The 25,881-nt window shown below is 44.9% G+C and overlaps 1 protein-coding gene across 2 annotated transcripts in view; it reads left to right on the top strand.

The window, feature by feature from the left end:
- PTPRT (protein tyrosine phosphatase receptor type T) overlaps positions 1 to 25,881 on the top strand; it is a 1,114,757-nt gene that overhangs the window by 816,434 nt on the left and 272,442 nt on the right. For both annotated transcript variants that reach the window (XM_023227953.2, XM_023227952.2), the window contains exons 10-11: positions 22,691 to 22,892; positions 24,252 to 24,354. In XM_023227953.2, the coding sequence (XP_023083721.1) occupies positions 22,691 to 22,892; positions 24,252 to 24,354 (305 nt within the window). The remainder of the gene's footprint in view (positions 1 to 22,690; positions 22,893 to 24,251; positions 24,355 to 25,881) is intronic.

The following is a 25,881-nucleotide window of genomic DNA, read 5'->3' as shown; positions in this document are numbered from 1 at the left end:
CTGATGGGTCTTCTCATTTTGGAAAGTTGGACTCTTCATTCTTTCATTACCTCTTGGATTATTAGGGAAGTAAGGGATGTTTGGAGTCTCTTGATACAGGGTGACTCCACTCTCCCCCAGTACCCAAAATAGCCTGAAGACTAGCTGCATAAACATCCTAGGAGTGGAGAAGGCTTGCTAAAAATGCCGATGTCCTGACTATATTCTGGACCAACCTACATGGAGACTCGGTCCCAACCACCTGCCATATGATCCCTCTAAGGTGACCCCAGTCTTACTCCCTAGTTCACTTGGACAGGGGTAGAAAGCCTATAATTTAGCAGCTCACCTGGACACAACTGATCATGCCACCTTGATGAAAGGACTGATTCTACACTTGATCTTAGCCAGAAGGCTAAGAAGTGATGCAAAAGGACTGATTCTGAAATTACCAGCCAATGTAGTTGAGGCTCTTAACATTCTTTCCCTTGAACCAGGGACTGGGCTCAAATATATGATATAGTGGTAGAATTTCAGGCACTGGGCTTGGCAGTTTGGGGTTGGAGAACAGCCCTGGGATGTTCTGAAACTGAAGCTTATTTATTCATGCAACAAGTATCTATTAAGAATATACTCTTTGTTTTAGGTGCTAAGGATACTACAATGACCACAGCCAATGTGGCCCCTTTTTTGTGTGTTGCTTAGAGTCTTGTCTGAGTGGAAAATATTAATCAGATAAACAGATAAATGTGAAATTGCATGAGTAATATGCGCTGTAAACATTTGCTTCAAAAGTAGCTGCAGGAGAGGGCTTGAAGTAGAGTATCAGTTGCTTTTTCTTAGTGTACCGCCTGTAAGTGGTGCTTTGGCGGCAGATGTTAAGATGATAGTGGGAAGATGGTAGAAGAAGCAATGTGAGACGTAAGACCAAATAATCAGTGGTTTGACTCTGAGTCACAAAGAAAATGTTGGCACATGATGGTGCCTTTTTGATGTCCTTATTCCCTCACCGACCAGTGGTACAGATCCTGGCCCCATGGTCAGGTTTCACCTCTGGCTGAAACCACTGCCCTATGGGGCTGCTGTTCTGTACCCCTCCAGAGGGTACCATCCCCATTGTTACAGTGTAAACAATGCTCCTGAGAGTTGTGCAAAATCGTGGTTCTGGTCCTTTAAAAGTCATTGTGGCACACTGGACTTGAGCCGGGAAGGTTTGCCCAAGTAAATAACAATAGAGCCCAGAACTGAAGGAAGAGGTGTTAACCAAACCAAGAGAGGGTGGAAGAGCATGGTGTAGTGAGGGAACAGCATGGCCAGAACCTCTGGAACAGCATGGCCAGAAAGATGCAGGGCCAGTACCAGGGGTAAGGAGAAGACAAATGTGACCTGAGTGCAAAATCAGTGAGATGATGTGGGAGTAACAACAACCAAGGCAAGACCTTGTGTGATCTTCAGGCCACAGTACAGATGGTTGTTTTTATCCTAAGAGCAATGGAAAACTATTGAAGAACTTTAATGTCTTAACAGTAAGGATAGATTGCGTTTATCAAGTGCTTATTATGTCCAGGCACTGTTATAGGGGCTTTACAAGTATTATCTCAGTTATTCCTCATTCTGACCTATAAGAAAGGGACATTATTGTTTCCATTTAACAGAAGAGGAAATCAAGGCACCAAGATGCTAAGCACCTTGCCCAAAGTCTCAAAGCTAGTAAGTGGCTCACATTGTTGATCACTGAAGACAGTTGCCTCATGCTTTTGACAAGAACTGAGTAAGGGCTCCTACTGTTCTTGAGTGTAGCAAGGAAAAACCCAGCCCATCCTCTGATGAAAAGGTCCACCCCTCTTCCAGGGACATGTCCAGGCAGGGCAGCATGGTATGCCTGAGTGTATGTGTAGCTCAAGGGGAAGGCTTGACACCTGGCATAGGTACTGACTCCTGTCACTGGCCGTTATCTGGAGCTGGTGCCTGAGGATTCCGACAAGGCAGAGAAGCCCTTATCAGCCCACACAGCTGCTTCCTGGGCTGTTTACCCCAGGGAGTTACATGGCAGTGAAATGAAGGCATTGACATTCAGTTCCACTTGCCTGGACAAGCTGTGCTGCCTTGGGGAGCACCACATACCCATATGAATTAATGTGGTTTGGAGTCTGCACTTTGGATGATTCCATGGCTCATAACGTGCAGGTTACAGGACTTGGGATGGGTAAGCATGGACCTGGACACAGAGAGAGGAGGGGACATGAAGGCAGCTACTGACCTAGGGGAGCCAGCATCTCTTGGCTGTTTGCTGAGGAAAGAGCAAGGAAAAGATTGAAGATTCAAATGAGGTGTTTACTTAGGTGAGATGTTCTCATCAGGGAAATATACTTTTTAAGAACACAGCATCCCTCAAAATAACTCAAATTACCTTACAGAAAATCTTGAGCAGGCAATGAAAAGTCATTTGGCATCATGGACATACAATTGGAAACCCAATACCCAGGCTTCTCTTTCTTTCTCTTCCTCATTGTCTCTGCTTCTTGCTTCCTTAGGTCTGTCTGCCCCATCCTCCTTTCTGCACGCTGGCTTTTCTCTTTGTTTGGGTGTTGATTTTCTTCCCTGTCACCCACTTCAGAGGATGTGTTCTTCAGCCTGAAATGGGACTAACTCTGGCGCCCACCATCTCTGGGCCTTTGAGCTCCAGCACTTTTTATTTTTATTTTGTGGCTTAATATATTCAGTCCTCTTAGCAATTGAATATGTTCCCATAGCACCATCGACTCTATAACAGCAATTGTGGTTCAGGAGCTGGGAGAAGTAGCCTGCAAAGCATAGGTTCAGGGTGGAGAGGGTATTAAAATTCTCCAGATGCACCCAGATTTGGAGACAGGTAGTACATTCCCTCTCTTACAGTCTCGTTTGTTGGAGTGCTGTCATGGTTCATGAGTTATTTATTCTTTGGAGGCAAAATCTGGGCCCTTAGAATGTTTGTCATTAAATGAAAGAGTCAAGCCAGACATGGTGGTACACATGACTGTAGTCCCAACTACTCTGGAGACTGAGGTGGGAGGACTGCTTGAGCCCAGAAGTTCAAATCTAGTCTGGGTAACATAGTGAGACTAGAGAAAAGAAGGAAGGAAAGAAGGATGGACGGATGGATGGATGAAAGGAAGGAAGGAAGGAGGGAAGGAAGGAAGGAAGGGAGGGATGGAGGGAGGGAGGGAGGGAGGGGAAAGGAAAAAGGGAAGGGAAGGGAGGAAGGAAGGAGGGAGGGAAGGAAGGAGGGAAGGAGGGAGGAAGGAGAAAAGAAAAAGGAAGGAAGGAAGGAAACAAAAGGGAAGGAAAAAAAGAACCAGACTTAGAGAGGACTCCCCCACCCCTCACACATAGGCTAGGCAGCCCAAGGCAGTATGGTTGAGACACTGTATAACCCCATCTGAGGCTAACAGTGAACCCAGTGAGACAGCGATAAGGCAAGAAGCCAGTACGAGCAGGTCTCCATGGGAGCGTTGCTATATTTGTATTCAGAGCACTTCAAAGAATATTTCAATTGCTATTACTTTAGCAAAAGTCTTTCATGCAAATTTTGATATTTTTCAATGAAGGAGGCTTCATCCAAATCAATGCAATGATTCTTTCCACCTCCTACATGAAACACCCAGCACCTTTTAGTTACACACCTTCAACATGCTAAGGAGAGAGTCTCTGAGTTGCTTTCCTCACATTTGGGGGATTTGTGAACTCTGAATCTTAATGAGAGCCTAGAATTCTAGGTGTAAACCTTGTAAAGAGTTTGTGTGACTTTAAATATTGCCCCAGCAGGTTACCTTGTCTCTGAAACCCTGCCTGGCTCCTAGCCCTAATTCCTCTACTTGATGGGCAATGGGTTTCAAGATCTCAGGGTCCCTGGGAGGCTAAAGCTGGAGGTTACACCTGCTAAAACTCTGGGAACTCCCATCTTCGGAGAGCGCTACTTACAATAACCTTTGATGTCTTCAAATCAAGGTCCACACTCCTGAGATTTAGCTTGGGATGGCCATGCTGGGTAAGCAATGGTCATCTTCTCAGATGCCTCCTCAACACCCTGAATTTGTGTTCATTTTCCTGCCCAGGGCATATCTATGTCCTTGTTCTTCCCCACACTCACCCAGAAGGAGCCTCTGAAGGAAGCCTCCTGGGAGGTTGTTGAGTCAGGCAGCTGAACCAGAAGGAAAGGTCTAGAAACTGGGCTGTGCAGCATCCCTTGGGCCCAGGGAGCATGGAGGTGGGACTCATGCACCAACTTGACCTCTCAGGTCCCCAGCACCCAGAGCCTGGGTGGAAGAGACCCAGGAGATCAGGGGCCTTGCAACCTGCATCTATGGCCTGAGTTGGAGCTGTTACCTTTCAGGATGAAGAATTCAGTCCTGCAACCATGAGTCTCAGTGGCTGACTCTCACAATTTGTAGCATCCCCCATGCCACCCAGGCTAGATGCCTAAATCTTTCAAAGACTCACAGAGATCTGTGTGACCCCCACACACCCCTTTCACCCCATCTCCCACTCTCCTCTCCTGAAAAGCTCTTCTCTTGGGTATCCGCTTCGCTAATTCCCTCACTTCCATGACATCCTTGCTGAAATCTCAGTTTCTCAATGAGGCTGGTCAGTCTCACCCCTGCATCACGTGCCCCTGCATGCCTGTCCTCCCCACCCTGCCCTGCTATCTCCTTTCTTTTCTTTTGTTTTCTAGAGAACTTGTCATCTACTAACATACCAAATAAGTGGCATATTTATTATGCTCATTATATTTTTCTCCCCTCCTGTTACCTTCTCAGTAACTAGAAGGCAAACTACAGGAAGGTAGCATCTTTACTGGTTTGTTCATGGGTATATCTCAGGTGCCTAAAATAACAGCTACATGATATTACTGCCCAATAGATAGTTATTGACTCCACTTGAATGAGTCTGTGGTTTCCCCAAAAATACTGTCAAACACCCTCTCTGATGTTGTAAATTCAGGTCTGACTGACCTACTGGATAGTCTCCCAAGTGCTAGGAATTTTCAAGCCCTCTTACACACATGGACACATTTCAACTTCATGAAAAACCTTTCTTCTTGATGATGGGATTGAATATTATTGAAGGTCACCCAGGTGCTAAGCATCACAGCCTAAAACCAGCCCAGCACACCCAAGATCAAGTTCACGTTGTTAATCAAGTTCCCACTGTCTTTTATAACCCCAAAGTATTTCCCTTTATTCTCCATGAGTCTTTACTGATACAATTCAAAACAATTCCTTTCTATTCTGAACCCCTTCCCAAATAAAACATGGGGGGAAGGATTATATCTATAAAGAAACACAATCCAAGAAGTACATTTTAAGGGAAAAAAACACAACATCTCAAAGCCACTTTCTTTTCCAGTTTTTAGTTTGACTTTTCCCTCCAATGGGTGCCTAATGAGGCATGACTGCAGAAGGCTGGGCAATCAGGCTGCTCACTTCATGGGTTTTACTCTGCAATCCCCAGCTTAGGACACCAAGTTTATAGCCTTCGCAATCAGCTCCACTCACATGTGCCGTGTAGCCACTAGAATCACAAGAGGGACAGAGAGAAGAGGCAGCCTTCTAAGGCTCCAGTGCTCGTGTTCTTACAGCACTGCCCACTGGCGGAATCACAGGTGAGTAAGAGGGACTGAGCTCCTTGTCTCCAAAGTGTTCCAGATGATTCCCTCATGGCCCCTGGCATTGCTTGTAGGGGCATGTCTCATTCAGGTGGCACAGAAGAAGAACTGGACAGAGAGGGCAGAGTGGTTGATGACAAGGTAGAGCTTCTTGGGAGCCACAGGTGCAGAAATGGACCCCACTGGCCAGTGGGAAGTCACAAGATGGGAAGGGAAGCAAGTGCCAGAATCTCTAGGAGCTGAGGGAGAAAACCACTTAGCTCACAGTTAACAACCTCCCGAGTCTGGAGTAAACTGGGGCAGGGGTCTGGGAGGAGTTGGAAAATGGAGCATGTGTCTCTGCACAGATAACAAGCCTAGGCATCATCCGTCTGCCAATGAGCACTCAGGGGAGGGAAGAGAGGTCTGGTTTGGGTGTCAGGGAACCTGGGCTACCCTCAAGTGTGGCCTCTAGACCTCCGGCATTAATTACATGTCCACTAGGAGAGAGAAGGCATTAAAATGGTGGTCCACAAGGCCCTGCTGCCCTGGGCTGAGTTGTAGCCAGGATGAAGGACACAGCCCCTGGTCACCCCTTGAGGGCTTTGGGAAGTCCCCTGGAGCAGGAGGGAGGTCTTGGGCAGACAGCACATCTTCCTGGCAACTGGCTGCAGATAAGGACCTGACTCCTGGCCCTCCATGTGGAAGGGAATGTGTTGGAAACAGCAGTGCAACTCCAATATTAGCATTAGTGCTACACTCAGCACCACTGGATGCTTTCCTACAAGGACTGCCTCCTTTAGTCCACACACTCATCCTTATTTTACAGATAAGGACCTGAGGCTCAGGGCTGTTACTGCTTGCTCTAGACGAAGCTTGTCCAACCCTCAGCCCACAGGCTACACGTGACCCAAAACAGCTTTGAATACAACCCAACACAAACGTATAAACTGTCTTAAAACATTATGAGATTTTTTCATGATTTTAATTTTTTTTTTTTAATCTCATCAGCTATTGTCAGTGTGAGTGTAGTTCATGTGTGGCCCAAAACAATTCTTCTTCCAGTGTGGCCCAGGGAATCCGAAAGACTGGACAGCCCTGCTCTAGTCCATGCATGCTTAATGGAGATGCCATTGCCCCCAAGAGACAAAAATTGGTTCTTGGTGGTAGTGGTGGGGGTAGAGTGAGAAATAATCCCTTTTTTACACATATGCATAATATGCATAAAGCTCACATACAGTCATACAGGTATGCATAGCGTCCATATACAGCTATGCACCGTATCTGTAGAGTTAAAATTCATAGGGGTACAACAAAGAAAAAAAGTCTACACTTCTTAGGAGGTGATAATAAAGAAAAAAAATGATTGAGAAACCCTGGTCTAGCTGCTAGCTACAAGTGGCTGTTAAACACTCGAAATGTGGCTAGCCTGAATCGAAATGTTCAGAATATAAAATACACAGCAAGTTTCAAACACTTAGTGGGAAAAGAGAATGTAAAATATCCTCAATAATTTTGTGTTGAATACATGTTGGGATAATAACTTTGTGGACGTCTTGGGTTAAAGAAAGTATATTACTTAAATTAATTCCCACCTGCTTCTTTTTGCCTTTTTTCCCCATGTGGCTCCTGGAAAATATAAAATCACAAATGTGCCTCATATCCTATTTCTAGTGGGCAGTGCAGCTATAAATGACCATCCGCTAAGAGGAAGCATCAGGATTTGTACCCATGTTTTCTGACTCCTTTGTTATCCCATCACTGGCTCCTTCAAGTAGAACCAGTTACTATGTGGCCTTAGGCATGCTTCCTAACCTCTCTGAGCCTGTTTCCTCCTACTCCAATCTCCTTTCAGTGCTCTGTAAATGTAGTAGTTCCTTCCAGCTGTGAGGTTCCACTCTGGACCCGGCTAGAAGCCTGGGGTCACTGCAGAATAGGCGAGTGCAGAGTCCCCAGATGACCCATTTCATCAGAAATGACAGTTTCCATAAATAGTGTCACCTGCTGTGTGTCTGCTTCTGGGGAAATACCACAGAGGCAAAGTTAGAAAAATGAAGCTTCTCACCTGAGGCCAGAGGTTGGAGAAAAGGTTAGTATAAATGATCATTTTAACAAAGAAAGGAGAAAAAAAAATGTTCATCTCTTCTTGTAAGAAGGAGATATAACAAAAAAAATAGGCTTTACAAAACCTTCTCATAGTGAGTAGGGGCGAATAAAATTTCTTACAAATGCTACTCTGCTGGATTGAATTGATGCTGTAGCCTCCAACATGCTCTCCCTTTCATTCCTTTCCTAATGCCTAATTTAGTGGGGAAGAAAATCAATTCTATTTTAATTTCATGAGAAAAATGCTGAATGAAAGAACAGTGCAATAGAGTGAAGCTTCAGCCTTCAGCCCCGCACTGGCCCAGAATGTGTGATTACGTGATCCATGGATTTCTCCTTAGAATGGCCTCTCAACCTGATCCCTGACTTGGCCTTTGACAGGGATGCAGAAAGTTCCCAGGTGGTCAGAAAACCCCTCTGGGGTGCTTGGAAATGCATTCTTGCATCAAGTCCCCTGATCTCCCCCAACTCTCCAGATTTACTTCCAGCCCATTTCACCTTAAATTTGGCCTCTGTGCTCCCAACTATGCACTCAGAAGCTCCCTCTGCCCGTCCAAACTCCTAACATGTCTTTTCACTCTAGCTGATCCTTTAACAGGTTTCCAGCAAAAGTTTTTGGCCTTCCAGCCCCTGGAAGTAAGGTGGCCACTCTGTATGATGACAAAAGAGCTCCGAGGTTAAGCAGGTGGATTCTAGATTCACACTGCCCGGGTTCCAAGCCTGGCTCTGCCTCTTCCTAGCTGTGAAAACACTGGGAAGTTGCTCTCCTTAAGTCTCAGTTTTCTCATCTGCAAAGGGGGAATAGTAACGGTAGTAGCCTCATAAGCTTGTGGGATGATTAAACGAGTAACGTGTGGAAAGTGCTTGGCAAGGCACCTGGCAACTAGTGAGTAGTAATAAATGTCCACTCGTGTTGTTAATATTATTGTAATAAATTGCTGCAAGAATGTGAGGGGTAAAGGGGTGTGCCTTTGGCTTCTAACTTGTGGGTCCATGATTCCAGATTTGCCAGTCAATGAGACTTAGTGCATATGTTTTTCTGTTCTATTTTTCAATATTTAGTTTTTTTTTTTTTTTTTTTTTTTTTGAGATGGAGTCTTGCTCTGTCGCCCAGGCTAGAGTGCAGTGGCATGATCTCACCTCACTGCAATCTCCGCCTCCTGCATTCAAGTGATTCTCCTGCCTCAGCTTGGAGTAGCTGGGATTACAGGCACCTGCCACCATGCTCAGCTAACTTTTGTATTTTTAGTAGAGACGGGGTTCACCATGTTGACCAGGCTGGTCTCGAACTCCTGACCCCAGGTGATTTGTCCCTCTCGGCCTCCCAAAGTGCCAGGATTACAGGCGTGAGCCACCACGGCTGGCTTTATATTTAATTTTAAAATAATTTTAGACTTACAGAAAAGTTGCACGATTAGTGTGGAGTTTCTATACACCCATCACATGGCTTCCCTTGATGTTAGCATCTTATATAACCACAGTATAGTGGTTGAAACCAGGAAATTAACATTGATAGATACTTTAAGCTACAATGTAATGAATACTATAATCTACAGGCCTTATTTGAATTTCACTTATCTTCCCACTAATGTCCTTTTGCAGTCCAGGATCCTATCCATGTTTCACTTGTCATTTTTTCCTTAGTCTCCTCCAGTCTGGGACATCTCCTCAGTCTTTCAGTCTTTATTTTTTATTTATTTATTTATTTTTTACTATTTTATGACCTTGACACTTCTGAAGAATACTGGTCAGTTATTTTGTAGACTGTCCTTTAAGTTAGTTTTTTTTTCTTTCTGATGTTTTCTCATGATTAGATTGAGATTATGCATTTTTGGCAAAAAATACCACACACAACCTGTTCTCAGAGCATCGTATCAAGAGGCATATGATGTACATATTTATTTTTAATTTTATTTTTAATTGCGTTTTTTAAGACAGGGTCTCACTCTGTCACCCAAGCTGGAATGCAGTGGAACAGTCTTGCCTAACTGCAGGTCGACCTTCCTGGCTCAAGCAATCCTCCCGGCCTTAGCCTCCCGAGTAGCTGGGACTACAGGCATGCACCACCATGCCTGGCTACTTTTCAAAAAAAAAAAAATTTTTATGGAGAGGGAGTCTGGCTATGATGCCCAGCCTGAATGTCCATCTTTCTCATTACTGGTATTGTTGACATTCACCATTTGGCTAAGAATGTCGCATGTATTTGTTAAGCATTTCCTATTTCATTTGGGGATACAAAAGAGAATAAAATATTGCCCATGCTCTTTAAGAAACTCTCGTCTAATGAACAAATGGTGTTCTAGTTGCTACTATTGGTAACAGATGACTCCAAAATTTAGTGGAATAAAACAACAACTTTATTATGCTTACATATTCTGTGGGTCAGGAATCCAAGAGGGCAGGGATGATTTGTTTCAGTTCCACAATGTCTAGGGTCCCCACTGAGAAGACTCAAATGACCAGGGGAGAGCTGAGAACTGGACTCACATGGCAGCCTCCTCACTTAGCTGTCTGGTGCCCAGATGACTGGACTCAGCTCGGGCTGTCAATCTAGAGCATCTACACAGGGACTCCATGTACCCTGCATTTGCTCACACATGGCGGCCCCAGGGGAGTCAGACTTCTTTTACAGCAGCTTAGATGGTGTAGACATAAGTGTCTCTGTGGACAAGTGAGAAACTGCATTGCCTTCATGACTTAATCTTAGAAGTCACAAAGTATCACTTCCCCCACATTCTGTTGGTGAAAGCAGTCCCAAGTCCCCTAAGACTCAAGGGGAGTCAGGGGATAAAAACTCCACCTTTTAATGAAAGCAGTATCAAAGGGTATGGAGCTATTTTTTAAAAAGCACCAAAAGGACTTGCTACTTACACAGGTTTAGAAATTCAGACCCAGAGGACAAGACCTTCACCACCTTGGACGTCCTTAATTATTAAATGCATAATTACTGAGCCCCACTCTGTGCCAGACAGGCATGGACCCAGCTTCTGGGCTTGCTTGGCAAGTCCCTCCTGAGTGGGGTGGGCTCAGACAGACCCTCTACAAAGCCTTGTGTTCTAACAGTTGCAGCCTCCCCTCAATCAGCCCCTCTCTCTAGAAACTGTTCACACAGGATGTGCACAGAGGAGCCAAGGCCAAGGTGGCAGGGTGGGGCGGAGGAAACTGGACTTCAGGATCAGAATGACCTCATTTTAAATCCCAGTTGTACCACATTCAGGATTTGTTACATTTTCATTCTTAATCCTCATTTATTTGGTAAACCTTATTGACTCCTTCTCTATGCCGAGCTGGGTGCTTGGCAATTATTACAATCAATAAATAGAATCTAGGCTTTGCCCTTAATGAAGGATTTGTTCCAGGCTGTGTCTGCCAGAAGAGCTGTTAGTATGGCTGCAGGGTTCCAAGGAGCGGGGTCATGGGATTATTTAACTTCTTGCATCCCATTCCCCAAGCCAACTGGAGAGGAATTGGTCATGCAACTTAGCAATTTAACCAGGTTAAACTTAGCAGAACAGAAATCAGCTGAGCGTGAAGTTGGACGGCAAGCAGCTTACATTCAGAAACCCAAGAAGTATTGCAATACGGACTAAAAGCCATTGGGAATACTGCTAGACAGACTCATTAAACAAGAAGGTTTCTGTGAAAATAACAAAATCATAGCACCCAGGACACCCCAGCATGAGACTAAAAGCTGAAAGGAGGTTTAGGCTTCATATTATTAGGCTGCATTGTGATAGTTCAGGAAGAAAGAGCTTAGAGCCATCTGAGTTGATGGTGGCCCTGCTATGGGACTCTGACTGCATTCTTTGAAATTTAGGGCAGCTGGGAAGAGTGAATCTCAGAGTATCCCTCCCATGTGAGGCAGGGGAGGGAAGGCAATGAGTCTGGGAAGCAGCCCGGTGCTAAGGATTGGCCAGGCAGAGGTGTTGGTGGAGGGAGCACCTGTTGACAGGATCACACTCACCTGAAGTCTGTCTGGTAGCTAAGGAGCAGGGTGGTAACTCAGGGAAGAGAGCCATATGCGTGGTAGGCACATACTGTTAGTTCCTGTTATTATCACCCACTAACTAACCCTGCATTTTGGTTGATGAATGGCGAATACTAAGGACCCTGGGCCAGCTGGATTTTGAGCTTGTTTTCTCCCAGTGTTTGATCCCACAGCTGACAGGAAAACAGCTGCAGTCAGAGAGCAGGGCATTGATTGGAAATCAGCAAAAGCTGTGTTGGGCAAACAAGTTAACTTCCCCACTCCTGCAACAGCTCTTTGATCCATGGTAACCACGGAAGTCTACACTAGACTAGAGGAAGCCCCTGCAGGGCCGCAGCAGGACCGATACGGCCAGCAACCACGGGCATGGGTCCCTGTGCTGTCAGTGCTGGGGAAGGAGTGCAGCCTGGGCAGGCCCTGGCACAGCCAACCAAGCCTGCAGGCTGAGCCTCGGACCCTGAAGCTTGGCTTTGGAAAGCAGGGAAGCTTGGCGGACACCGTTCAGAGATGTTGCTGCTCTGTTCTGTTGTTTCCAGAGCCCTTCGGCTGGTGAGGGTACAAAATAGAGCTTCAGTCGCTTAACTCTGGGTAAGTGATGGATCTGAGTTTCAACCCTGGCTTTGCAAGACTGTAATCTAAGTGGTCTTCCCTCCCGCTGGCTAAGACCCACACTCTTTGCCTTCATGAATGTTAACAGCGTCAGAAGGATGAGACCAGTAAGGTCACTTGCAGGTCTTCCCCAGTGGTTTTCAGCCTTAGGGGGCTCAGGTCTGGGCCATGTGTTGGCTCTGTCTCATTCTTACATTTCTAGGGACCTCATTCTTCTCCAGCCAGGATTCAGAATCTCTCAAAGTCACTGTAGTCACCTCTCCATCCCCTCTGCTTCTGATTGAAACCAGGCCTTCTTTGTATTTGTTATCTACATGAGAGCCAGAGCCTCCAAAGGGCCCCCGGTGTTGTTCCTCTGGTCAGTTCATTCCTCCATCCCCTTGCCTGAGAAAGTGCTTCTCCAGATTCAGTGTGCATGAGAATTACCTGGAGAGCTTATGAAGCAACAGAGTGCTGGGCTTCATCCCTGGACATTCTGAGCAGGAGGTCTGCGATAGACTCATGAATCTGCAGCTCTAACAAGCTCCCAGGTGGTGCTGATGCTGTTTGTCTGCAAACCACACGTTTAGTAGCACTGTGGTATGATCCTATATCTCTCTCTTGATAGCCTACCCTCCTCTTTAATGGCTCTATATTACCCTCACAATAAAATATATACACTTGAGTAGTTCATTAAAGGCTTCCATAATCTGACCTCAGCAGGAGTGCCACCTATTGTTGTCTAGTTTGTGCACTGCACAAAGACACACTACCAAGGGAATGAAATCCATTAAACTCTGCTGTGTCTGCCAGGAAGAATATGACTGGGCAGTAAAAAAGGCATACCTTTTTCTTCTCACAAAGGCAACATCAGCTCACTGAAGTACAGGAGGCTGAGACTGAGTTGAGACAGGCACCTTTTTCTACTTTGCACAAAAGCACCCCTTAGGCAAGCAGTGGTCCTGCCCAAGAGCCTTTTCTTCTTTCATTCTCCACCATCTCCTGTCATTCTTCCCACCCTTCTCCCATGCCCCTCATGTGGTTAACAGCTTCGCACTCTATGGGGAAGGCATGTGGCCCCAGAGACTCAATCTGTCTTCTCTGTCATATGCTCGTAAGAGCCATCTTCCCTTCCTTCAAAACAGAGAACTTAATGTGCTTTTCCCGCTCATTCTTGTGGGCCGCACCTGTCTCCCTCAGCAAACTGTAGGTTTCTGAGAATTCTTTAGAGCTTAGTACATGGCCAGGCACCTAGTCAAGAGCTCAATGGATATTTCTTTAGATTCTGTTCTGCAGCCACAAAGATGCTCACAGCAGCCAAATCTCAACATGCCATTTGTTGTCTTTTAAAAAATTTATTTTGAAATAATTTTAAGTTTACAGAGAAACTGTAAAAAAAAAAAAAAAAGTATAGTTTTATACCCCCTCATACAACTTTACCTAATGTTAACTTCTTGCATAGCCATGGTATATTTATCAAAATTAAGAATTCACCTCAGTGCATTATTATTGACTAAACTCCATACTTTTTTTTTTTTTTTTCATATTTCTCCAGTTTTTCCATGGAGGTCTTTTTTTCTTCTAGGCTCTCACATACCATTTATGATGTGACCATTTCTTGGTCTTTCTTTGCTTTTCTATGACCTTCACACTTTTTTGTTTGTTTTGTTGGTTTGCTTGATTGCTTTGAGACATGGTCTCACTCTGTTTCCCAGGCTGGAATGCTGTGCTACAATTGTGGCTCACTGCAGCCTCGACTTCCAGGGCTCAAGTGATCCTCCTGCCTCAGCCTCCCAAGTAACTAGGACTACAGGTGTGTGTCACCATGCCCAGCTAGTTTTTAAAAACAAATTTATGTAGAGATGGGGTCTCGCTCTGTTACCCGGGCTGCTCTCAAACTCCTGGGCTCAAATAATCCTCGTGCCTTAGCCTCCCAAAGTGCTGGGATTACAGACATGAGCCACTGCACCTGGTACCACTTTTTAAGAGTACCGTTCAATACTCAATCTGAGTGTATCTGCTGTTTTCCTGTTAGTAGACTGAGTTTATGGGGAGGAAAACCACAGAACACCTGTGTCCTGTTTACCGCATCGTATCAGGAGCACGTGATCTCAACACGCCTTATCACTGGTGATGCTAACCTTGATCACCTGGTACAGTGGTGTCTTCCAGGTTTCTCCACTTAAAAGCTTTTTTTTTTTTTTTTTTTCCTTTTCCATACTCCATTCGTTCAAAGTGAGTCATGAGTCTGGGAACAGCCCACCCTCAAGGCAGAATTAGGCTGTACCTCCTGAAAAAAAGAGTATCAGAATTTCTGGTCTTATAATAAAACCTTAAGAGTAACTAGTAACTTTGGTGGGAAGTACTTTGAGACTATGCAAATATTGTTTTGTCTTAGCTTCACCCACCCATGTCAGCTGTTATCAAGGTATCCTGCCTGCAGCATTATCATGGTAGTGCTCCAGCAGGCCGTTTGAGTTCTCCTTTCCTTGGCAGAGCCACGTCCTAGAACGCTTTTACCAAATCCCCTTTGTGCTCTGAGTCCCACTCTCCACCATTCTCAGCTTTGAGGGCCCAGCTGTAGCTCCTGGATAGCTTTAACAATGTATCGATGCCCAAGTCCTTCTATCCAGAGAATTTGATTTAATTGGTCTGGGGTGGGACCCAGGATCTGGCTTTATTTTATTTTAAGTTCCAGGGTACATGTGTAGGATGTGCAGGTTTGTTACACAGGTAAATTTGTGCCATGGTGGTTTGCGGCACCTGTCAACCCATCACCTAGTTATTAAGCCCAGCATGCATTAGCTGTTTGTCCTCATGCTCTCCGACCGCCCACCTTAGCCCCCGACAGGCCCCAGTGTGTGTTGTTTCCCTCCCTGTGTCCATGTGTTCTCATTTTTCAGCTTCTGCTTGTGAGAATGTGAGGTATTTGGTCGTCTGTTCCTGTGTTAGTTTGCTGAGGATAATGGCTTCTAGCTCCATCCATGTTCCTGCAAAGGTCGTAATCTCATTCCATTTTATGGGTACATAGTATTCCCTATTGTTTATGTACCACATTTTCTTTATCCAGTCTATCATTGATGGGCATTTGGGTTGATTTCCTGCCTTTGCTATTGTGAATAGTGCTGGAGCTGGCACTATTTTTAAAAGGTCTCCTAAGCATTCTGTGCTCAGTGGGGACTGAGGACAATGAGCCTAGCCCAGTGTTCTCACAGCTTCTGTGAGAGGCTGTTTATCTCTCTCTCTCTCTCTCTCTCTCTCTCTCTCTCTCTCTCTCTCTCTCTCACACACACACACACACACACACAACCATTTACTCCTGAAGGACTTGGGTCCCCTGTAATGTTCATCAAGGCCTGTATTTGTCCCCAAAGTCTAGAACTGTGTCTTGCTCATCTATGGCTTTCCTCCCCAGAGCCCAGCCACAGAGTCTAGCACAAAGTGGGTTCTCAGCATTTGTGGATGAAGAGAATAAACAAACCCCCATAGAAGCAAAAGCAGTAGATGCATGTGCACAAAAGCGGCAGGACCTCACATTCTCACTGGCTCCGCAGTCTCAGAAGCACCAGAACAGAAGTACGAGTGCCAGTCATAATTGCTTTTCTGTTGTTGTTGTTACGGTCCTCGGCTCTCTAGGGAAAAAATAAGGGCACCTTGGTCAAGAAGTCACCAGCGTGCATGTAGCAGACATCTGTGCATTCTTACTATTCTCCAAAAGGAGTGGGTTCACTTTGTATTTTTAAATTGTTGGGAAACCAAAGAGCTAATGCTTTACTTTCTAACAAGAGATTACCTTGAGCTGGTTTCCTTTTGTACCAGTTGCCTCTGAGGTCAACAAGATGGCAAAGACCATGCCTGTAGATACTTTTGCAGTGGAGTGGAAGAGAGGAGAAAATATTTTAACCAGTTGTTTTCAGCTTAAATAAAAAATAAACAGATTTAATCCGTTATTTGATGCACCAACCACATTGGCCTTTTTTTCCTGTGACTTTGTTAGAAGACTGGTAGGTTGAGACTTCCAGAGTATGAGCTGGAAGCCATTGAAGAAATTCAGGAGGAGACGAGGTGGATAACTTAGAATGCTGATCCTCCCAGGGGTTTAGGATGAAGACACAAATGTAGTAGCAAGATAGGAGGGTGCTAAGCTATAGAGGATGCTTCTGGAGCATTAAGCAGTGGGTGGGCAGGTCTTGACTCATTTTACACTATTGTCACTGGCAGCTAATGCTGCTATCAGTATTCTCAATCTTTTAGAATTCTACTTGATCGTTGGTTTAATACCACCTTGTCTCTGATCATGATGCTTACATGAACCTGGTTTTGAACCTGACTTGTATATAAGTATATCATAAAAGCACTCAGTTAACGTGATAAAATTGTAATGGCTTTCCTCAATTTGGGGTCATCTCATTGGGGGTGATCTTTTTGAATAAATGATCCTGCCAGGCCATCTCTGCATGTGTTCTCTACCACATCACAGCACTGACATTGACACATCAACTGAGAGGACCCTGGTGAAGCTGAGGCAGCAGAGAACGCTCCATGTGCTGTAGGTGGATGTGTGTCCATCTAGCATGCTGCCCAGGTGGGAGTTATAGCTGCTACCCTCACCGCAGCTCAGGCTTTCACTGTGTCACTCCTCTTGGCCTCAGTTCCCTCAGCTGCAGAATGGCAATCATCGGGGAAAAAATCCATATCAGTTTTAGAAAATTCAATGAAGTGGTTTTTATGTGAGGCCCCTCCCAGTGCCTGGACGTAATGAGTGCTCCAAAATGGTGTTTTTGTTATAATTGCATCTTCTAACCACATGTACCTGAGCCCTGGATGTTTCCCTCATCCCTGGTTGATCTTATCTCTTCCCTTAGTCCCCCTGTACCATCACATCCACAGAACCAGAACTTGTCACCTGCTCTGTCTGAACCCGGAACCAATGTAGTCACACCCTGCCTCTAGCCCAGTGTCAGGAGCACAGCACAGCTCAACCCAAGCATCTTCAGGAAACCAGTCCTTCCTGATGGAATTCTCTGAGGGAAATACTTTCCTTCTGTTCTCCCTTCCTCTCTTGCTCCTTCTTGCAGCCCAGGTGGAAAAGTGACCTGTTCTCCCCAAGATGTTCTCTGGTCCATTGCAGCCAGAGCCTTGGTACAGAAGCCAAAGCCACTTATGGACACTCTGGAGCCTTCCTCCCAAACCAATGACTTGTATTCCAGGAGTAAAGAAATGGGGGTCACTCTGCAACATAAATTAAAATGGAAACTAAGAATTATAATTTTACCCTTGAAGAACTTGAGGATCAGAAAGGTTAAGCAATCACTCAAGCCACACAGCTAATTTAATTATTCATGTATACATGCAAAAGGAGAAAATGTTGAACAAACACCAGATACGATTTTTGCCTCATTGGAGCTTCAAATCTAGTATAGAGGTCTGCAAACTTTTTCTACAAAGGGCCAGAGAATAAATATTTTAGGCAGTGTGGGCTATGGGGTGTCTGTTGCTACGTTGCTCTGCTTTTGTAGCGTGAAAGTAGCCGTAGTCCATATTTAAATCAATGGTGTAGCTGTTTTCCAATAAAACTTTACTTACAAAAACAGACGGTAGATTGAATTTGACTTGCAAGTCATATTTTTTCAGCTCCTGGGCTGGTAGAAAAGGGACTTATTGATGAAATAATTACATGGTTACATGGAAAGTTAGTGGCTCAAAGGAGAGACAGATGACTCTGGAAACATAAAATAAGAGAACCTGAGAGTCAGAGAAGATACCCATAAAAAGAGTCCCTGTAAGTGAGGTTCGCTAAGGGTGAGGAGTCATGAATGAGGCAACAAGGAGGCATGGGAAGGAGTAAGAGGTCCAAGCTGATAGAAGAGCTGGTGCAAGGTCCTGCGGCAGAAAAGACCATAGCTCTTTTTAGGTACTGAAGTAAGGCTTGGGGTGCTGGGGGGAGGACAAGAGAGGTCAGCTCATGCACTGAGCTGATTAAGACCACATGACAAAGACACACTCTTCATCCTGAGAGCTATGGGAAACCATTGTTCTTATGACATGATTGGATGTTGTTGTTGTTGTTTTTGAGAGGGAGTTTCACTCTTGTTGCCCAGGCTGGAGTGCAATGGTGCCCTCTTGGCTCACCACTACTTCTGCCTTCCAGGTTCAAGCAATTCTCCTGCCTCAGCCCCCTGAGTAGCTGTGATTACAGGCATGCACCATCACACCTGGATAATTTTTTTTTTTTTTTTTTTTTTTTGGATTTTTAGTAGAGATGGGGTTTCTCCATGTTGGTCAGGCTGGTCTCCAACTCCTGACCTCAAGTGATCCACCTGCCTCCGCCTCCCAAAGTGCTGGGATTACAGGTGTGAGCCACCATACCCAGCCTTGGATTTTTGTTATGAAGCACCTGCTTTGGTTTCTGGCTGGGGATCCTCCTGTCAGTAACTGAAAGAGAAGGGGGACATCCTTGAGTACTTTTTGCAGCCAGAACCCATGCCAGGAGCCCAGGGTTGATTGCAGCTGTGCACCCTTCCCCCTACTAACCCTTTATTTTATGTTTGCTATTCTAACAAATCTTTTGTTTTCCCCACTTACAAATGAAGGTTCATATTGTATTATACGTTTACAGCCACAGCTCCCTCCCATCCCATTTTTCTTACCTTTCTTCTTTCCCTCCCCAGCCCGATTCCCCTGCTAACTTTGTAAAACTTGCAAGTTAAATTTTTCAAAGACTGTTTCTGACAAAGCAGTGGGAATTAGATTTGGTGAAGCCCTTCATAAAAAATTGAAGACATGCTATATTAACATACATTGATTTATTCATAGTGTTTCATTACAAGTAAGTGAGGATCCTGTAATACCAGGAAAGGTTAGGAGAGCAGAGGAGCACGGTATATTATATTGACAGCTCCGTGGAAATTGAGTTGCTTTTGGATTGAATTTGGAGCGCAGGAAAGGAATTGGCTAGTAAATAAGGCATGAGTTTTACCTCCCGGTGTCTGTATATCAATGTAGTTGCCACCAGTCCAGGCAGGGGGACAGGGACAGAATTTTCAAAGAATGCAAGCACACGTCCTCTCCACTGGTGCGCTGGGGTTGGTGGCTACAGGCTGAACGCTCTGAACATCTCCCCTTTTCTGCCACAGTGGAAACCAGAATCCACCTGCACACTGAAAACTCCATTTGCCCCTGTTTGCTTGCCGCTCTGCAGTGGCTCTGGGCTTTGCTCTGTCCAAACTTCTTCCCACCCCAGGTCTTTGCCCACACGGTTCCCTCTGCCTGGAACCTAGAACACTCCTCTTCTGACTCAGGATTGTCCCTCGGGCATCCATTTTACTCTCTCCTGAGATACCTCCCTGAGCACTTTTCCTTAGTTTGGTCATTCTCAGATACAGACCCTGAGATGAGGATTTGAATATGAGCAGTTTGCTGAGAAGTTTAAGAAACACCAGGAAAGAGGTATGGAGTGGGGAAGAGAAAGGAAAGTCGCCAATAATCACTGTGTTTTCAAACCAGCTCCCTCTAGAGGCAGGTGGAGCTGAGGCTCTCAGGGAAATTGGGATGCTACAGGGATACCAAGGAGGGGGAGCTTGCAGGAGTATAAGGAAGGGGAGCCTGGAAAATTTATGCATCAACTCCCATCAGGGCTGGGGTGTTAATTACCCCCCATTCCCAGCAAGCACCCATGGAGAAAGTCCTCAAGCAGAGAGGCAGATAGATGATTGTAGCACTTGCCTCTGAGAATGACTGAGGTGGGCAGGGGTGACTGGAGGGAATGCTGTAGATAGGTCCACCAGAGCAGCCTGAAGCTAACAGCCACCTGCATGGTGCACATGCACACTCAGGTGCTGCCTGAGAAAAGCCCAAAGCCCTCAACTCCCTGCATTTCCACTTCCTCCTGCACACTCTGCTCTAGGCACAGTCTGACCTCTTTCCAAAAAATACGTGCTGCCATTGCCAGTAACAGCAAATTGCTGATTTTTGAAGGGAAGTTGGTGTGCTTCCTTTTCTGCCTGGGTTTGGCCATTCTTGACAGAAGATAAGTGATGTCAGCTGTCTATATCGCTGGCTTACCTCTCTCAAGAATGGAAGTCACTTGGAGATGAGGCCTGACTTGAATTCAGTTGGGCATCCCCAGCAGCACACAGTGCAGGACCTGGAATACAGGAGTACACAGGAAACACTGTGAAGGAGCAAATAAGTGGATGAGTGAATGCACTTTTCAACTGATGCACTGTCTCCAAGCCAGGCAGTGTGGTATAGAATATAAAGTACAGGCTTTGGAGTCAGACCTGCCTAGTACAGTGTCAGCAAGAGATTGTTGAATGTACCTAAGAATGCCTTACTTGCTACTACCTGTGACAACATGGATGAATCCCACGGACATAATTATAACATTGAGAGAAAGAAACCAGAAACAAAAATGTGCATTTCATAGGACTGCACTGATACACAGCGCAAAAACTGGCAAAACTCGTCTATGCTGTTAAAAGTCAGACAGAGGTGATCCCTGATGGGGGTAGGCAAGTAGGATTGCAAGAGAGTGTGAGGAAAAAGTTTTGGGCCTGGTAATGGTTTGGGTTTTGATTATATGACTGTGTCCAGTTTTCAAAAATTCATCAAGAGGTATATTTTTCTGTATGTGTATTATACCATAATTAATTTTTTATTTTTTAGAGACGGGATCTCTCTCTCTCTCACCCAGGCTAAAGTGCAGTGGAACAATCATGGGTCACTATAGCCTTGGACTTCTGGGCTCAAGCCATCTTCCCACCTCAGCCCCCGAGTAGCTGGGACTACAGATGTGTACCACCAACCCAGCTAATTTTTTAATATTTTGTAGATACAGGGTCCTGTTGTGTTGCCCAGACTGTTCTCAAACTCCTGGTTCTAGCAGTCCTCCCACCTGGGCCTCCTAAACTGCTAGGATTTCAGGTGTGAGCCACCACACCTAGCCAAATAAAATATTTTTAATGGAACAAACCAAGTAAGACAAACAAAAAAAATCTTGTTTGCCACTTTACAACTGTGTAATTTCAAGATGTGACACTCAAAGTGTGATCCATGGGACCAGTGCTGGGCTACCATACCAATTGTTAGTTCTTTTCACCCTTGAGCAAGTGCAGAAATTGAGAGTGTGCCCTTCAAAACTCTTCTGGTATGTTGCTGTGACACTCAAGCGTGTGATCGGGGAACAGTAGACACAAATCATTCCACAGGTGTAGACCAGTTTAGTTATTGCTGAACTCACATAATATGTCACATGGGGCATGGTCTTCATATATCATAGACAAACTGTCTCCATACACAATTTGAAAAATGCGGATTGCATGCAACTTGCTTCCATTGGCACCTCAGTTTCTCCATTATTAAAATGAGAGTAGCTATCCTGATACCCCTAAGGATTTGAGGAAGGCAAAAAAGATAGTGCACGAGAAAGCACCAGTCCGCAATTGCTATCTCTCTGGAATATGGGGCCCAGGATCTGCATTTTTAACAAGCCTCATAAATCTTATCGCGATGCTGTACCTTGACACTGTTCTATGACTGCAATGTCCAGCATGGTGGTCACTGGCCACATGGGGCTACTGCACTTGTGAAAAGCAGTGGCTGGTCCAAATGAAGATGCACTGAAGGGGTAAAAGACATGTTTGTAAGACTTCATATGAATAGCAGATTGTAAATAATTCCATTCAACGTTTATGTTGTCTACAGATTGAAATGATAATAGTTTGGATACACTGGGTTCAACAAAATGTGTTATTAAAAGTCGTTTCTTTTTTATTTTTTACTTCTTTTCATGAGACTGTCAGAAAATTCAAAATGACATATGTGGGCCACCCTCTGTTTCTTTTTTAAAAATTTTTTGTGGGTACATAGGAGGTGTATATATATTTATGGGTTACATGAGGTATTTTGACATAAGCATGCAATGCGTAATAATCACATCTTGATAAATGGGGTGTCCGTCCCCTCAAGCAATTATCCTCTCTGTTAGAAACAATCCAATTATACCCTTTTAGTTATTTTAAAATGTAGTTATTTTTGACCATGGACCCCCTGTTGTGCTAGCAAATATAAGATCTTATTCATTCTTTCAATTTTTTCTACCCATTAACCATCCCCCTAACCCCGTACTACCCTTCCCAGCCTCTGATAACCATCCATCTACTCTCTATCTCCGTGAGTTCAATTATTTTAAGTTTTAACTCCCACAAATCAATGAGAACATGCATTGCTCCAGTGAGTGAGCAATGGGATATTTGGAGGCTGGGATCATCTGTAAAGTGGACAGCAACAGGCAGCTTAGCAGAATCTGCTGGCCAAGCTCACATGCCCGCCCCTTCCCCCACCTCCCTAAGATTCCTCCAAATGAGTGAGGCATTTATTTGTTTGTTTGCTGACTTGTCCTACAGATCAACTACAAGGCCGTTGGCTCGCTGGACCCAAGTGCTGATCTCTCCAGCCAGAGGGGGAAAGTGTTCAAGCTCCGGAATGAAACCCACCACCTGTTTGTGGGTCTGTACCCAGGGACCACCTATTCCTTCACCATCAAGGCCAGCACAGCAAAGGGCTTTGGGCCCCCTGTCACCACTCGGATCGCCACCAAAATTTCAGGTATCTCTGCTAGAAAGGAAAAAGGGAAAAAGGTTGTTTTACCCCCACTTCCTAATTTTTCCTTGAAGTGGAAATTTTTCTTGAATTGTCGCCCTGTGATGTGGGTGGAATTAAGATGATCCAGTCCCTAGTGAGTTACCATTGTTGTCTCCTATGAAGAAAATCTAAGTGATGAACTTTCTAAAGTGTAAAAATTAGATTAATTAGTGACAAGCCACTAAATAATGTGCCCACAGGGTTGCATTAAATAGTACATGTGTGTGTAGATAATGTGTATTGCGCACAAGTTGGTTATTAAATTCATTTCAGGAACACTCTTTTTGCCAGAACAAGACAGCCCAGGTTCTCATGAAATGCCTGGTGAATGAATGAATGAATGAATGAATGAATGAATGAATGAATGAATATTACAGGGCCACAGCAGTCCAGAATTACAGACTGCCATCCCCAGTAGGGCCCCCTCTGCCACTAGACAGCAACAATGAAGAATTATTTCAGAACCTTTTCTACGGCTTTCATTATCCTAAATATCTATGCAATTCTGGTCTGCATACATACATATTTTGCACATGGTTTTCCAGAAAAACATGGTTTTTTTGTAGCTTAATGTTTTCTCTTATCTTTATCCCATAAGTATTTCCTATGTTGATACATTGCTTTCGTTATAATGTTCTGTCAAGTGGATGGACATAATTTAATTATACATTCCCCTGTGGTTGGATATATTTGGTGCTTCCATGTTTTTACAAAATAACGCTTCAATAAACATGTTACAAAATAAAGTTTCATTCATTGGTTTGGATTATAACTTTAGAATTAAATTCAGAATTTGGAAAAACTGAATTAAAAAGGATGTGGGTTTTAATAGCTGTTACTACAAATGGCTAAATTACCTTCCCAAAGGAATAGATATAGTTGCATTCCTATCAGCTGAGTATGAGGGAAGGGGGGGCGGGTCTCATGAATAAAAAAAAAAAAAACAGGTAGAGGGGAAGTAGTTCATAATTGATTTAATTTGCATTTTAAATGTGTTTAGCAAGGTTGATTCTGCTTTCACTTCTTTGTTAGTACTTACATTCCCTCCACATGTTTATTAGGTGTGGAACGTTTTGGTTCATGCAGGTTCCTGGACACACCATTGCTACCCTTCCCTACACTACTGCACCTTGAAGAAACCTACTGTGGGCAGGTTGGGCATCAGGGCCTGCTTTACTGAAGGCCTGGGAGGCTTCTTATCCAACCCCTTTCCTAAACGTCCTCCCTCTGGTCATGCTGTGTCTTTAAGGATGGCAGCAAGGGGCGGTGGGGAGCCGGTTGGGAGCCTGCTCTGAACTCACCTGCACTCTGTTTCCTGTCCAGCTCCATCCATGCCTGAGTACGACACAGACACCCCACTGAATGAGACGGACACGACCATCACAGTGATGCTGAAACCCGCTCAGTCCCGGGGAGCCCCTGTCAGGTGAGCACGGTTCTTCACTTGGAGTCTGTGGTTTTCCTTCTCTGTGCCACATGGGCCTCCAGTTGAATCATGTGACCGGCAATACCCATGGGCAAGACTGGCCAGGAACAAAACTTCCTGGGAGGAAGGAGGTTAGCAGCCCCAAGCCCAGTTCAAAGGGAGCCCCTGAGTTCAAGGCAAACCTGGGCAACATAGGGAGACCCCGTCTCTACAAAGAAAAAATTTTTTAAAATTAGCTGGATGTGGTAGCACGCGCCTGGAGTCCCAGCTACCTGAGAGGATGATGTGGAAAGATTGCTTGAGCCTGGAAGACGGAGACCGCAGTGAGCTGTGATCATGCCACTGCACTCCAGACTGGGCAATAGAGTGAGACCCTGTCTCAAAAAACAAACAAACAAAAAATCCTAATCAGGACCTGAGATGGTCTAGAAGAAAACTTCCTAGAACATGTTTATGGTAAATTTAGTTAGTGGGGTTGGTGGCCTGGAACACAGTCTCCTGGCAAGGTTACTTTTCTTTGTGTCACTGTCAGTAACAGCCAGATGGACAGACTTGCTGAATTCTGAAAATAACCTGATCAGATATCACAAATCTGACAAGACCTGGGGGCTGGTCCAGTTTAAGGCTTTAGGGTGCTAGAGTCCCATAGGGATACTTGCTGTCAAGGTAAAACTGCTGATTTTACCAAAGATGGTTGGAGTTCAGGAATACACTGAGGCATCTCCATAGCTTAACTGACCAGTGTCAGTTCATGATATCAGGAGCATGGGCATCTCTTTTAAACAAGCTACCCTTTGCCCAAGGGCAGCAATATTGACTGTCGGTTTTGCCCAGAACTCCAAGAAGGAAGACTACAGTCCCTTAAAATGAAGCAAAGCATTGAGTGGAACAACTTTCAAATTGCTCAGTTCAGTTCATCAAGCATAAACTGAGTATGTTATGTACCAGGAATGAGGCGGGGCCCAGGGCCTAAAAACCATTCATTCATTCAACAAACATTTTTATTAAGAATCCACCCTGTCTCAGGCAAGTCTTAAGTGCTTGGAAACATGGCAGTGAACTAGCCGTGGATAAGTCACGTCCTAAAGAAAGTCAAACTCTAGTTGGGGAGACAGAAACCTAATTACAGTACAGTGTGTCCTTGTGGAGATATGCGTAGGTCATTATAAGAGCTCAGAGGACAGAATTCCCAGTGGAGGAGACACTGAGCTGTATCTTAAATGATGTGTAAGATTTCACCAATGTTGTAAGAGTGTCCAGTGTGAGCACAGGCATGGAGGAGAGAGATGGTGTGCTGTAACAGGGAGCAACCAGGGTGGTTGTTTGCTTTAACATAAACATTAAGGTGGGAGTGCTGGGATGAGAATGGGAGTGTGTTTGAGAGGCTCAGGCCTGTTTGAAGGGCATGGGCAGCTACCGGAGAAATGCGTGCAGCCTCACTCCTTGTCACTGGAGGCTAGGACACTAGCCCAGAAGGGGGCTTTGAGATGGTCTAGATAGCCATTGTCCATCCTGTATCCAGCTTCA

Source organism: Piliocolobus tephrosceles, chromosome 20, assembly GCF_002776525.5.
Source record: "Piliocolobus tephrosceles isolate RC106 chromosome 20, ASM277652v3, whole genome shotgun sequence".
Taxonomy (NCBI): domain Eukaryota; kingdom Metazoa; phylum Chordata; class Mammalia; order Primates; family Cercopithecidae; genus Piliocolobus; species Piliocolobus tephrosceles.
The sequence above is the reverse complement of the archived record's forward strand: the minus strand, read 5'-3'. Positions and strand labels throughout refer to the sequence as shown.